At 29.3% G+C, this 15,820-nt stretch overlaps 1 protein-coding gene across 4 annotated transcripts in view; it reads right to left on the reverse strand.

Annotated features, from left to right (window-relative positions):
• The window catches only part of LOC124491704 (hemicentin-1), a 58,523-nt gene that overhangs the window by 11,994 nt on the left and 30,709 nt on the right, over nucleotides 1–15,820 (reverse strand). For all 4 annotated transcript variants that reach the window (XM_075735234.1, XM_075735235.1, XM_075735232.1 and 1 more), the window contains exons 9-10: nucleotides 1,240–1,512; nucleotides 787–1,083 (exon numbers count right to left, since the gene is read on the reverse strand). In XM_075735234.1, coding sequence (XP_075591349.1) covers nucleotides 787–1,083; nucleotides 1,240–1,512 — 570 coding nt within the window. The remainder of the gene's footprint in view (nucleotides 1–786; nucleotides 1,084–1,239; nucleotides 1,513–15,820) is intronic.

A 15,820-nucleotide genomic window follows, 5' to 3' on the forward strand; every position in this document is an offset into this window, starting at 1 on the left:
AAAGTCAGATATGATGATCATCATTATTCATGGATTATGCCTAAAAAAATAACCATAAAAAATTCCAAGTGCAAATAACTTTAGAATATCGAAGTTTAAGTATAATAAAGGCAGACTTTAATTAATTAATTTTTGGGTTGTTTCAAACATCGACAAACAAAAGTAATAATTAAAATGAAAAATTATGACTGTAAAACCACTTGAATTTTGGATAGAGTAAAATTCAACTTGAAAACTTGTTTGTGTTTTGGATGACTATCAATAAAAAAAAAAGTTTTTTTTTCTGGAACCAGCCTAGCCAAACAAAACAAAAATACGTAGTTTGAATATATGAATTTCTCTATCATAGTCACAGTATACTTGAGTATTTGCAACACTTGACATGTGGTTTTTCCGCTTCGGTTATGCAATGTGTGATAATTAATAAAAATAATTTTCAGAATTTTTATTCCATGAACATTCCCAAGAAATAACAATTATGATGTTTTTTTTTTTTGGTAAGGCAAAAATGTTTCATCCATTACATTGATAATAATGAGAAAACTATATGGATGAGATAGGAATGTGAATGGTCCTGTTTTACTAAATAATTATGAGTATATGTCTAATTCATTCATGATATCTTAGAAAAGTTGTGTTTTTGGAATGAATAATAAATTCATTAATAAATTGCTTACACTGACCACTAACAGTGAAATAAGTGAAGTAAATTGCCCATTCTTAGATGTGTGTGCGTTATGAATAATAATGAATGAATGAGTGAATTAAACAAAAAAACTTTCATACCGATTGGTGCATCAACGAATAATGTACAATTCGGATCGGTTTGTCCGACTGTATTTCTTGCTGAACATGTCCATGTACCAAATAATTGTTCTTCATATGCCGGTATAATTATCTTGGATTTCATACCATCTTGATGCGATAATTCATCGATAAATGTTTGATTCAATTCAGTACCATTCAGTGACCAGAAAAATTCTAGCCCATTACTTGGATTGGCGAATGTTATTTCACAGATAAGTACTACATCTTGATTTTCTTTTCCTGTTCTACTTTCATATATAGTACATGATGGACGATCTGATCAAAAAAAAAACAATGATAATCATTAATGGATTTCGGTAACAATATTGAAACAAAGAAATAATCAATCAATCAATCAATCGATAGATCGATACATCAATCGATCGATCAATGGTAATGGAATGAAAGTTGAAAAAATGGCACATCACTTACATAGAACATTGATTTGTAGATCGATTCGTTTTTCACCATGTCGATTTGATGCAATGCAGGTATATGTACCGGCACTATCTCGTTGAATGGTACGATTCAAGGCCAAAATAGGCGTATCAGCAATTACGCCAGTGAATTTATCATAAAATGAATTTGAAATCCATCGATAAGTTGCTTCCGGTAGTGCATCACTATCACAACGTATTTCTGGTAAATGTTCATTTTCAATCACATCAACACGAATTGATGATAGGCGAAGATTCTCAGGCGCATCTGTAACAATTAATATTGATGACAAGAACATTAATTAATCAAATTAGAATTAAAGGCGAATTTGTTCAATCAACCACTTGTCTTCAAGTGATTATTATTAATTATTTTGAAACTTTTTAGACAGTGGAAACTCAAAACGTGCGCAGATTTCAGAATAATAATTGAACCCATTCTTTTCATGAGTGAAATTTTTTTTTTTGATTTTTTCCATCTAATTTTGTATAATCAATTATAAAATAGACATAGTTTTGCTGACTGCATTTCGTTATCATTTGACACAGTATTACTAATGTTAATCGATCAATCAATCAATTAATCTTTGGTGCACACACACACACACTCAAACGCATAAAATAGTGATGTGTATGGAAACGAGAAAAAAACGTAGTGAAAAAAAATATTCAATGATAATCAGTGATGCGAAACAAATTAGTTCCAGTTTCATTCTTCCATTGTTTCGACGGTGAATATCTCAGCGCTTTCTCTGCACTAGTCTATTGTTAGGAAAGAGAAAAAAATCCTAAAGAATCCATTTTTCTGGAATTCATTTGAATGAAACAGAAAGAAAAAAAAGAAAAATTTTATCGAGTGTTGACCTGAAAACCTGGGTCGCCGTCATAATCAAAATTGAAAAAAAATGATATAATATTCAAGATGATAATCTCAAGGATAAATTCATCGATTCAATTATCGTTTTATTAATTACATTTTTCTCTACCAGAATCATCGTAAATTGAATTGAAATGACAATTTCGATAATTTAATAATTTTTCCCAAGAGAAATTCTCATGCAAACATAAAACGATATTCAATTCAATTGGTCTATTCCATAGAAAAATTGTACATAATAAGAAAATTCTTTCTAGAATGAACAACGTGAAATGTTATATTTTACGAATAATTCTCAATTCATTTTGGGATGGAAATTGTTTTTTTCTTGTTTGGTTTGATTTCCTTTCAATTTGATCAGTGGACTGTTACGAATCATTGAATCATTCAATGATTCGTCAATGTTCAATGGAATTTCGTTTTGAGCAAAAAAAAAAAAAAAATAGAATTCGAAAAAATGAACCGATCGTTCGAGGCAATTTTTCGTTTGTGGCAACATCATCTACACAAATGACCATAAATCTTATATTATCAGTGAGAAAGAGATGGCTATTAAGCAGCAAACAAAACCAACACCAAATTCTATCAAACTAATAATATACTTTTAAAAATAAAGAAAAAACTATAAATCTAAATCTAAAATTACATCTGATAAAAAATTAATTTTAAAATTCAAGGTAAAAAATCAAATGGTTAAAATGAAAAGAAATGATATTTTCTTTCTAGTACGATGACGATATATTCGTTTATTGCAACAATGTTTTGCCATCATCATTGAATTCGTTGTTTATCGAATTAGTGTAAGAAACTAAACTCATAAATCTACCACATCATATACCTTCTTTGTCCACACATATGTCCAAACGAAAATAAGTGCATGCAGTAAATCACGTTCATATGACACCATAATTCTAATAACGCCCTGAATTAATGGGGGGCACAACCATATGAGCATAACCAATTCAAGCAATTCATCATTCACAGTACTGTTTTATCAGTGAAATCCGGAATGAACAAAAAAAAGAAATATAAATTGTGATTCAACACTTTGAAATGTCTTGTTTGTACATGTTCTTAGAAAAAAAAAGATTTATTCCATTTCTACGAATTAAAAGATTCAAAACAAACTTTGATAAATGCAAAAGAAAATAACGACAAACAAAATAAAGAAGAAAAAATCTAATCGATTCAAATTAAGTCATTACTGTGGGTACCAAATAAATAAGACAATTCATTGATTTATGAAATCAAAAGAAAGATGAAATCAGACAGGCGTATCAAACAAAATAAAATGTACAACCACAACAAACAGAATTTGGAGTGGAACAAAATTCTTGATCGTTAATAATAATCATCATGATTGGGGCTAATATTTCTACAATAAGAATGAACAGAATCGGAAACAACAACTGATTGAATAGTTTGGATGGATGTATCGATGAGAAATTTGTTTATCATTTGTTTTCTTACTTTACCATCTCAAGACATTGATTTGGTCCATGTATTCAATGATGTTTCGATTAACTTTCGATTCAAATTGTCTAACAATTCTCACTAAAAGATCAATACAAACGAACAATCAACCACCAAAGAAATGGTAAAATCAGACATCTTAACCAAAAAGCAAAATTTGTTGTCAAATTGATAGGATATTATTGTAAGTGAAGCAGGAATTAATGTTGTAGAAAATGTTGCCAAGAAAATCATTGTAATATAGATAGAACAAGCAAGGAAACAACGAAAAAAAATCGAAAGCAGAAATACACATCAATCAATCGTAATAATACAAGACAGAAAAAAATCCATCGATAAAGAAAATGAACAACAAGAATTCTAATGTGAAAACAAATAGCATATGATGCGAGCCGTAACCAAAAAAAAAAAACAATCGAGTTCCAAAGACCATCTCCTCTCGCGCGAAAGAACATAACGAAAGTTCCGGCCAAAGATCAATCGTTGGCCAAGTGTTTCGGAAAAAAGGCCTAAAAGGAAATAGCCGCCTTAGACCAGAAAAAAGCAATTCCAATTAATAATATTAATAAATCAGAACAGGAATAAAGAGAAATTCTGGCCATTGGATATAACAATATAAAATATTGTGACAATAATGACCACACCGTTGTTCTATTATTCTGTAATTTTATGTTCGAGAAAAATATAACCAATAATATAGAATTGTGAACAGTAATGTGATCGATTTCTATCACTATCACAATGGTGGTGTAAGAGTGAAAGCAACAAAGATTTATCGTTTTATATTATTATAAATATGCAGACAAACAAGCAATGAATAGTACTCCACAAAATCCATCTATCATATGGTATCTAAACATCCAGGCTTGTGTTTTCATGGAAACAGAAAACCTGTGTGTTATAATTTCGATATAACCCAAGGCGTTTATAGCTTGTTGTAATGTAAATCAAAATAATGTTAAAAACACATGATGTATTCCATAAGGAAATTCTTCCTATGTTGATGATAATGATGAAGATCATCGTGTGGGTTTTCACACGGAAATTATCTGACTAGATCCATATTGTATTGGCATCAAGTGGACCACACCAAACCAATATTGAATATATGATCGAATTCTGAAAACGTTTCAAGGCAAATAAGAAGAAAAAAGATTTTCAATGACACTTGAAAGAAGAGAAAGCAAGCATGCATGTACATACAAATTTGCAAAATCTTTTATTCGAAATAAAAATGTGTTTTCGACGAAAACAAAAGAAATAAAAAATACGAAAATACAAAAAGAAATAAAAAGCACAAATGTATCTTTCCACTTGTTTGGTCATCATCATCATCATCATCATTGTCAGTGGTCGAGATTTCGTTTTCAGATGGTTTTTGATGTTTTTCAGACAATGTATGTATGTATGTATGTAAGATGATGATGACGATCGGTGAACGTGGCCCTAGCAAGTATATGAACCAACGAATGAGAAAAACAGGAAACGCGAATAATGATGATGGTGATGATGACAAGTGAAAAAACTGTTGAAGTGGCAAAAAGTAATTCACACACACACACACACACAAACATATAGAAAACAAGTAAACGGGAAAGTTTGTTTGGTCGAGCAAAATGCTGCAAAACATTCTGGAAATGATGAATCTTTAACAACAAAGAAAAATGATGATGATGTGGGAAGAGAGGGAGAGAGACACAAATGGAACTAAGAATCAAAGAGTGGTCGTCGATTTTTTTTCTTTTTTTTTTGCTTGCTGGTTGACTGGTACATCTTTTCAATCCTCATTCATAAGATTTTCGTTTTTTTTCTTCTCTAGCATTCGGGTACCCGATTCACTTGAATGAATTCCCTTTCAGAGTAAGAAACATTTTTTCGAGAATGAAGATAGACAGCATTCAAGAGTAACAGCATTTATTGTTCACCGATCATGGAAACAAAAAAAAAAAAAAAAATACAAAGATCAGTGTGATAGACAAAACGTGATATACAAATAGTAGAGATAATCAATACCAAGTAGGCTAAACCAAGAAAAGAAACAGATTTTTTTCTTATGTTTTTTGTGTTGAAAAAAAGTTTCTAATTTTGCAGAATGACCAAAAAAAAAAAAAAATTCAACGGAAAGTTGTTGTTGGACTTCAAAACAATCAACTATTATTTTTGGGTAAAAATTCATCCCAACACTTATTGGTATCATATGAAATAAATGGAATACTGAATTCGTAATTGTACCAGAAAAAAAATCATTGCAGTTGACAGCAGCAGCAACATTATCACTTTAATGCATAAAGTTTTCTTTCTTTTTTTTTTTTTTTTTTTTTGGAGTGCTAGCAACAAAATTCATTCGAACATTTAATTGACTTGCAATTACAATCAAAAAACAACAATAACAATAAAGAACCAACGGTTTTTTTGCTCGGATGCATCAACTTGAAGAAATAGGACACTATAGTCATCAAAATCATCATCATCAAGATATAAAAAAAATAAATTATCCGGATTCAATAATGGACACACAAAAAAACAGAGACACTGGTTCGCTTGAACACACACTCATACACATATGCATGAAATGAACAATTATCTTGAACAACCAAGGCGACAAAGAAAATGATGTCCTGCTCTTTGTTTGACATTTCTTCACTATTTCCTACAATTTGTTTTCATATACACTTGTATTGCCTCGATATTCTTATTCCATAAATCATTCACATTTAGAAAATATAAACGGAATTAACTTAAGTGAATATTCCAAAATTCTCAAGAAATTTTGTCCCTTACATATTGATAATGATTATGACAAACATCGATTAGAGTTTTGGGGCAATCAACTCGTTTGAAACCAATAATAAGCCTAAGAAAGAATTTAGTAATTCGTCGATTATGAATCAATGACCACACACAATGAATATATGGACAATGACTATCTTAGATATCCAAAAGAAATAATAGAAACTTTATCATAGAAAAGAATAGGGTTAATGGCATTCATATCCGATATAGATTCATAATTTCACTAAAAAGAGTCGATATTCGATATAATGCAGCATTTTATTTTGGATTTAATGGTAAATTCCATTTCACAAGAGAATTTCGGTTCTGGTTCATTACGGAAAAAAGTTGACTTTCATCACATCATACAATAGAGTGAAAGTCAACTTGAGTGTAGTGTTTCAATTCAAAAAAAAAGTTTTCATAACAACAACAGGAATCATGATATGACGCACGTTATGAAAAATAGCAATAAAAATCGGATTTCGGTTTTGGACCACCCGAAAGTAAAGCCTGATATGAACAAAAAAAACATTGTAATCATATCATCAAAATAGTAATAAACCTGGTGTAAAAAAACAGCTTATTCTAAAAAAAATACTACCAACGTCGATGATTTGACTGGTGTTGAAGCGGTTATGCTGAAACACGTGCCGAGCAGACACACACACAAACGCACACGTTATTTGTGTCGAACTTGAATCTCACATGAACAAACAGAATTGAATGAATGTAGAAAAAACTAATAAGACAAACATGGAGCAAAAAAAAAAGAAAGCGAGAGGTTTTAATATTACCATTTGAATCAAATATTTTTTTTTTTTTTTGCTTGCAATCGAATAAAAAGTTTCACCGTGTTGTATTCATAGAGATGATGATGATTATTATTCTATTGAAAATGTTCATAATAGTAATAATATATGTATGATGAATAGGAAAAAAAAGTTGTTCCTGCAATAGATGAAAAGCAAATGGAGAAAAAAAAAGTCGAATATTTATGTGAATCGAAGCGAAAGTGAATAGAATGGTTCAATCATACAAAATAAAGAGTATTTGAATAATGAAATTGATTCCCTATTGAATGTCATATGAAAATACCTGTTTTTATTATCGAAAAAAAAAAAATTTTCATTCATTCATCCATCCATCCATTTTTGTCATCAATAGAGAATAAAGCAATGAATATATGTAACCTATCTAAATATGGCTATGAATTCATTTCATGTACATTTCCGATTCCGTTGAATCGAGTGGAAAGAAAAAAAAAAGGTTCATTTCGATATTCATTGGTTCAAATTCCAAGCTTTTGTGTATGTATATATAAAGATCATCATTTGTATTGTTGTATTTCATATCATTAATTATTATTCGACATACACACACAATCAACAATCGAAATTTGGTAACGAGAACAATTCTTCTTATTTTTCTTTTAAATATATGCTACAAACAGATCACAATCTTAATGATGAGAATTGATTAACGTGAAAAAAATGCCCAAAAAAAAATTGTTCCCCCTAGCATTGGAATTGTTGTGACAATGACAGAATAATAGGATATTCGATACACAGATAGGATTCGTGAATGGCGGATTTAATGATGATGATGATTCAATTCTTTCGGAATAAATGATTATCGCAGGAGAGAGAGAGAGAAAAAAAAAGAAAAACTCCAATGAATTACAAACAATGATTCCAATGAATGCAATAAATGATCATTCACCAAAACATCACAGCCAGCCACCAACTAGTAGTGAATTTTTGATGCCAGAAAAGAATAAAAAATGAAATAAACGACAGTTCTAAGTTGATTCAAATATCACAACAATAGGCACAGCAGGATGATGAAAATAATGTGATAAAAAAATTTTTTGGTAAAATGGTAAGGTTTGAAACACAAAGAAAAAAAATTAATTTTCACTTTACATTTAAGCGGCAACAGATAAAAAAGTTTCAATTTTCATCATTAAAAGTAGTAATCATCATCATAATCATTAAATCCAGAAAAATGTTTAAGAAGAAAAAGCATAAAATGATTTGATGGTTTCAAAATTTTAAATGATGATTTAAATCAAAAAGGAAGAAGGAAAAGGGTTGAAAGACGTGATATATATGAAAAAGTTGAATTTATAAAAATTATTATTAAATTGAAATCAAGAAAAACAATAAAAAACACATCATTTTCAATATTAAAAGATTTATAAAATGGAAATGGAATTACATGGATACACTTTATAAGAAATATTATCTAGAGAAAAGAATTTACAGATCATACTTGACTAAAGTGGCTAAATGATTACTTAACACTTAGTCTCTCTGTATATCATGTATAAATAAAGGAGAATTAAATTTGTCATCATCTGTGTACAGAATTTGATCTAATTTCTTATATTATGAGACAAATAAAAAACAAAACACGAAAATGATTATAATATTAATATTAATAATAATAATAATATCCATTATAAACAAAAAGCTAAACATCACACACACATTTTGAAAAGAAAATCCATCCAGTGAATATTAGAAGCTCTAGAAAATACTCTGAACTATGATGAATGCAGTGTGTGTGTGCACATGTATTCGATTACCAACTTAGAGGACAAAATCGGATCTTTTGTCGCTTTTTTTTGTATGAGAGACAAAATGAAAAAGAGAATATAAGAAATATATATGGCAAACTAAAGATAACGAACGAATCAAAAGCTAAGAATTCAAAATGATTCACAAGGCCCTATTGATGATGCAACGAAATAACAGTAATTGTTTTTACAAGGCAAACAATTCTTTTTAGTTTTTTGTGTTTGTGCATGGATTGTTATTCGTGCAGAATGGCCAAAAAAACAAAACAAACACAAGAAACAGTGACGCCCAAATGCATTGAATGGATATTTAGCATGATTGTCATATCATCGTCATCATCATAGGCAAACACATAGAAGAAAAAAACCGATTGTAAACGAGAATCTAAAAACAGCAGACACAAAAAAATATCGGTATTTGATGATGATGATTACCATTCAGGCCGATATTCACCAAGCCTAACCATTTAGAATACTAGTAGAATTCCGAATCGATGATGATAATAAAACGAATTGAACTGTTGGAATGATATTTGTTTGAAATGAAAAAAAAAAATAGAAAAGCAAAGTACGGTATATATAAACGTACGTACGCCCTGAATGACAAAACCAGACTTGGAAAAGAAAAATTGAGCGAAAAAAAATCCACCACCAAATAACTAAGCAAGCAAATAATTTAACTATGATTACGGAAAAAAATGGAAAAAAGAAATCGAAAAAATAAGAATTCGAGATGCAAAAAAAATTTTTCACGATATTTCATTGAATTAAGATTTCAAGCTAAATTTCATGAAACTAAACTAGTGATGGTTGAATCGAAAATAAAAAATTCCTGCTACTTAGATTTGAATAATAAATAATTTATAGAACCAGAATTTATCATCGATCTACGACCATACACCCAAAAAAACAACAACAACAATTTGACTTGTATAGTTGTGTCGGTAATAATATAATAACCATGTCAATAGAATGGAATGAAATAGCATGAATCTGCTTTATATTGTGTGTGTGTGTGTGTGTGGTACTGGTGTGGAAACCACAGAATTCAATCCAAAAAAAAAACTGATCACATGTTGTTGATCATCAGAATACTGATCACCATCATAATCAATTGCACAAAGAATTTTGGGTTATCTGGAATTTTTATTATTATTATTATATTTGGTTCAATATTATCAAATGTCGATCTAGTCAATGATGATTATCCAGGAAAAAAAGAGCGACCATCAATAATAGACAACTACTATTGCTGCTTCGGCCAAGTTTTCTTTAAGATTTTTTTTTCTATAATTTTTTTTATAAAATTTTTAATAAAAAAAAATTTACACGCTGCAATGATTCAAAAATGATGACAATTTTCATTTTTTTTGTCTCATACGTATTTGTGTGCTTGACATATTAGATCAAGGATTCTTTCTGTTTTTTTTCGCCTTATCTAATGGATGATCGTAAATCAAGTGGAAAAATCTAACACAAAACAAGAAGAGGATTCTCCAAGAAAAAAAAAAGATGAACAAAGGGGAAAAACGATTTTTTCCATTCTGATTTGTTGCAAAAAAAAAATGTTTTTGACTTTACGTTTTTTTTTGTGCAGGATGATACACCAAAAGAAACAACAAAGTAAAAAACAAAAAAAAAGTTTAGTAGCTAAATTGAAGTGAACAAGTAAAAAACCAAACATACAGTAACAAAAAGCAACGATCGAAATAAATATCGATCACCCACATTCGGTTGACATGTTCCATCTTGTCTGTTTTTGTTATTTCGGTTAGTTTGTTCCATGATCTAATCTGATCTGATCATTGGACATGATAGTGAAAAGAATCAACATCGATCATACGATTATATATGAATACGAATAGTAATCAGATACAACAGATAGATCAGTATCGATAAACCTGATCGATGAACTATTTTACACTATAGAAATTGGTAATTTTAAGACAATTTGATTGAACATTCATTCATCCATTAGATTTGATACAATGTATTAAACATTGAGAAATCATATTGGTAAGGGGTGATGATTTGAATTTTCAAATCTATACATTCTACATATGTCTGTGTATGCGTGTGGTTGTAAAAAAATATAGATAAATTATCCAATCATCAATGAATAAAAGATTTCGCTTCTTTTGCTTGTTAAAATCCTCATATATCGAATACCAATAAATTGGATTTTCTTTTCTTTTTTTACACATATAAAATAGAATGTATATCTATGCGAAATGTCAAAGTCTGGAATATATTTCTTTCAATGCATTTAAATTAGAATTAATTCTATACAATCAAAGACAGAAAATTGACAACCGATAAAATTGTTGTTGAATGAAAAATTTCAATGGCGAACAGATTGTAACATCAATTTTTTTAAAACACCAAATTGTATGTAGTTATTGGTATATATCAAATTGGATGAAAAATAAAATACACATTTTATAACAATTTAGATAAATTGTACAGACCAAGTATCAAATCGATTGAGAATGAAACAGAAAGAAAAAGTAAGCTTGAACCTTTGAATAGCCATTTATTCTGTTCAATATTTGTGCAATAGAAATGGGCACTAAACAAAACTGTAAACTAAAGAAAAAAAAACGTATTTTCCATTTTTTTTCTCTGTTCAAAAAGAATTGATATCAATAAATAACTAATGTCAATTCCGGAATTGCCATTAAGATAAAGCTTTGAAAATAGAAAATCTCAGGTACATCCGGGAACCAATACATATATAAATATGGTTTACACTGTAATGAACATTGGAACATAATGTTTATATATATATTCAGCCTATTAATGATGCAGTTGGAATATTAGAAATGCACATACATGACTAAGACACACATACCTATGTAATAGTTATTCAGATCTTCACAAGATATTATATAAAGAATGTGAAAAATGACTTTGATTTTGGAAAACAACAAAATAAAAAAAACCTAAGATGATGATGCAAAAGAATTATTAGATTTGTGCATTTTTTTCCATTTTTTTTACTGTCACACTTTTTCCATGTCATTTCACACAAATACACACAATTTCTATATTTTTTTCTCACTTATACTTTGAATTTATACGGACAAACAAAAAAGCCAAATTGTGATATGGATAGAATAAAATGTTAATGTGAAAATCGCGTTATCGAATTAGAGGTAGCAAGAAAAAGAGAAAGAAAAAAAAAAGAAAAAAAAGATAGTGAATAAATGATGATGGCAATGGTTATGTTTATGATGATGATCATCATCATCATCATCATATCTTCAATTTTAGCCATCATCAAATCGAAAATAACAACAAAAAAACAAGCTACTGGAATCTTATAAAAATCGAGTATCGAAATCGAATCCAATTCAGATGGGGAATGTATTTGAATTGAGAAAATTGAGAAAACTGAATATATGAAAAAAAAAACTAAATCAAGTGAAAAGTTGCCAAGACAAACAACAACAACGGAATGTAGCATACATACACACTGAATCACCATCGATGAACATCGATGTCCATAGAATTATTCAACAAACGTGTGGCAATAGAGCAAAAAAAAATAACTAGAATATACTACACGAATTGTAAACGAACAGAATAAATTGATTACTAAACGAAAATCAATAAGCACCCAATAAGGTTTGGGGTCTGAAAAAGTGGTGAGATTCTTCTGTTTTTCTCTCGTTCTTTCACACATTCCTTCAAGTAGTGTGGTTCGCTGATATCATTTATATTTATATAAATTTACTTCTAATTCAACAAATTTGAATCAATATATCGCATTTCGATGAATTCCAATACACACACACACACACACATTACCTCATCATCATTTTGTCTACCGTTGACTAAGCTCTAGTTATACATAATGGATCTACTACTGAAAAAAGAAAACTGATGATTGCTGATTCGGCTTCTATGTTTTGGATCCATTTTTTTTCTATTCGTAGCAAGTAAATATTACACAAAACGAATCACAAATCGATGGCCAAATGAAATGAATAAATTGGCTACAAATTGATATTCTTGCTAACATCAGCATCATTCATTCGATCGATCGATCGATGTATGAATGAAAAAAGTAAAGAAAATGAAAAAAAGGTAGTCAATTCAGTTTATATGGCAAACATGCTATATATAAAAAAAACAAAACAATCAGATCTTGAAATTAAATGCGATTATGATGTGAAGTGTGTATCACAAGATTTACAACCGACCATATATGAAATAGTACGAGATGACTGATTTGATTTGGCTAGATTATATGATTGAAATCATTCACAAAACGACAATTACGTGCTAATATTATTCTCTTTAAGTATTAAATGACACTCCTTCAGTTTTTTTTTGTCAATTAAATGATGATGATGGGATGATCCAATGAAAACAAATTGGTTGTCATTTCTCGATCACTTTTTTGTCCATTTTGTAAATATAAAAACTCATCATCAAAGATTAGTCGAGGATAATCAAAAAGTCATTTAGATCATTTTGGACATATATGGATAGAAAATCAACTAAATCAAATCGGAAATGATTGAATAGCGCCATGTATATATTGCTCACTTGAATTTATCAAAATGTCGAGAACATCAATTATCGTAGAGACCATTTATTCCATACAGTAGGTTGATGTTTGTTCAATGGATAAAAATAATAATAATAATAATAAAAATCCTAGTGAATGATTCAAATGTGAACAACAATAACAAATATAGCGAATATAATGGTTATAACTTTTGATCAAATCTGTTAGCCATATTTTCTTTGTTTGTTTGTTTGTTTGTTTGCAACAATTCTGCAATCATTCAGTCATCAATGGTTTGGCATTTTATGATGCAAAATATAAAAAAAATCACACACACACACACACACTGAGACACAGCAAGAGGTCGGAGATGCCATAAATCAAGGATAACAAAAAAGCCAAAAGAAGCAATAATATGCAGAAAGGCAAAGGATTCATTGTGTCATCCAAACTTGTCGGTTTTTTTTTTGGTAATTATGCATAGGCATAACTAGGGAGATTACTGATGAAATGATTTGTGAGTATGGTGAAAACAAAAATTGAATTCCAAAAATAAAATATTGTTCAAATTCAATAGGAGCTAATTTGCATATTAACACTGCATTTTATGTGCGTGCGTGTGTGTGTGTGTTTGTAGTGATTGGAATAATGACATTTAGCCTAATGATTTTGACAAGACAAATTTCTAGAACATTCTTCTATACAGTTGTTGTGAAATTGGAAATTGTATTAATTTATATTTTTCAATCATTTGAAAGAAATCATTGTTTTTTCAAGGCAACCAAAAAAAAAAAAAAAAAAAATTCGATCGCACATGATAACATCATCTTAAGAAAGATGATTAAAAAGAAAAATGAACAAAGATGTACTCTCAAAGCAAGTAGCACTCAAATTGATTAGATCTGAGATAATGCGTGTGTGTGTGTGAAATTAAAAATAATCGAAAATTGGCCAAGATTAACTAATTCACAGCTATAATCATGATAATGATGACAAGTAAGAATTATTTTCACTTATAAAAATGTGTTTGGAAGTTCTAAAGATAATGATTTATAAGAATTCATAACAAATAAAGAAACTACTAAAGAATATTGATATATCGATTGGTTCAATAACAATTTAGCTCATAGTTCATAGCCATAAAGACATACATTTAGAATGAATTGTACAGTGAAATTTTTTTTTTTTGAAAACTGGAAATTTGAACTATGAATAAAAAATATCACCATGTGTGAACAAGTTTTTTTTTTAAAATATCAATAAAAATATTAACAACTGATCAAAAAAAAAAAAAAAAATGGATTCAGAAATAAAATATCATCGTAATATTTGATCCTTGACTTTAGGATTCTTTGGAATGGAATTCTCAATGTTTGAACCAACAAAAATGTAATGCTATAAATGATAGATGAAGTATATTCTGTACGAAAAAAAAGGCCAACGAGTCTATTCCAGAGATTAGTTTCTTTGCTTCTAATTGAAACATTGCCATCAACTAACAACAATTTTGGACCAAAAAAAAAAAAAAGAAATTAAAGAAAAACATTGAATGGCGTATGTGATGAGTCTAGAAATAAAGCCATAAAATAAAACTACTAAAGAATCGAGCAAGAATGAAAATAAAAGAAAGAAAAAAAAATTAAATCGGCATCCACACATACACACAAGAAATGAAATGATGAGGCTATAGCTAAAAAAAAGAAAAAATACATCCAAATGAAACATGAAAATTGAATAGAGAGAAATAGTTCTGTGGAAAACGGGAAATTGTTCTTGTGTTGATGGTCGAACAAAAAAATTATTGTGAATTGTGAAGCTAAAAAATATTTTTCACTTTTAGCCATCAAGTCAATGATGATGATGATGATGATGGTAAAGCTCAAAACCAAACACCGAAACCAATGACTAGAACCTCATTAAAGAGTACATATGGCACAATTAGTCGATGAGATTTTTTTCCAACAAGAATTGAAAAAGAGAAAAAAACAGATTTTCATTACCAATATACCGACAAAAAAAAAAACATTTTCTTTTATGAATTCAATGCGTTGGAAAGCTTTTGATTCAATCCAATGATGATGCTAAATGAAATGAACAAGAAAAAAAAGCCAACTCAAGCCAAAATAAGTATAATGGATCCACATACAATTACAGAGACAATGTGATCATCATCACCATTATTGGCAGCTATTCGCATTTCACTTCCTTTTGTTCATCATTCATTCACTCACTCATCATCATCATAGAATCAGTTATATATAACACGATTCTTTTATTCAATTCATCGTGTTATTTTGTCCATCATCATCAGATCATGGATTCCAATAAGTAGATATATAGATAGGGGAAAAAAGGAA

This window comes from Dermatophagoides farinae, chromosome 1 (assembly GCF_024713945.1).
Source record: "Dermatophagoides farinae isolate YC_2012a chromosome 1, ASM2471394v1, whole genome shotgun sequence".
In the NCBI taxonomy this organism is placed as follows: domain Eukaryota; kingdom Metazoa; phylum Arthropoda; class Arachnida; order Sarcoptiformes; family Pyroglyphidae; genus Dermatophagoides; species Dermatophagoides farinae.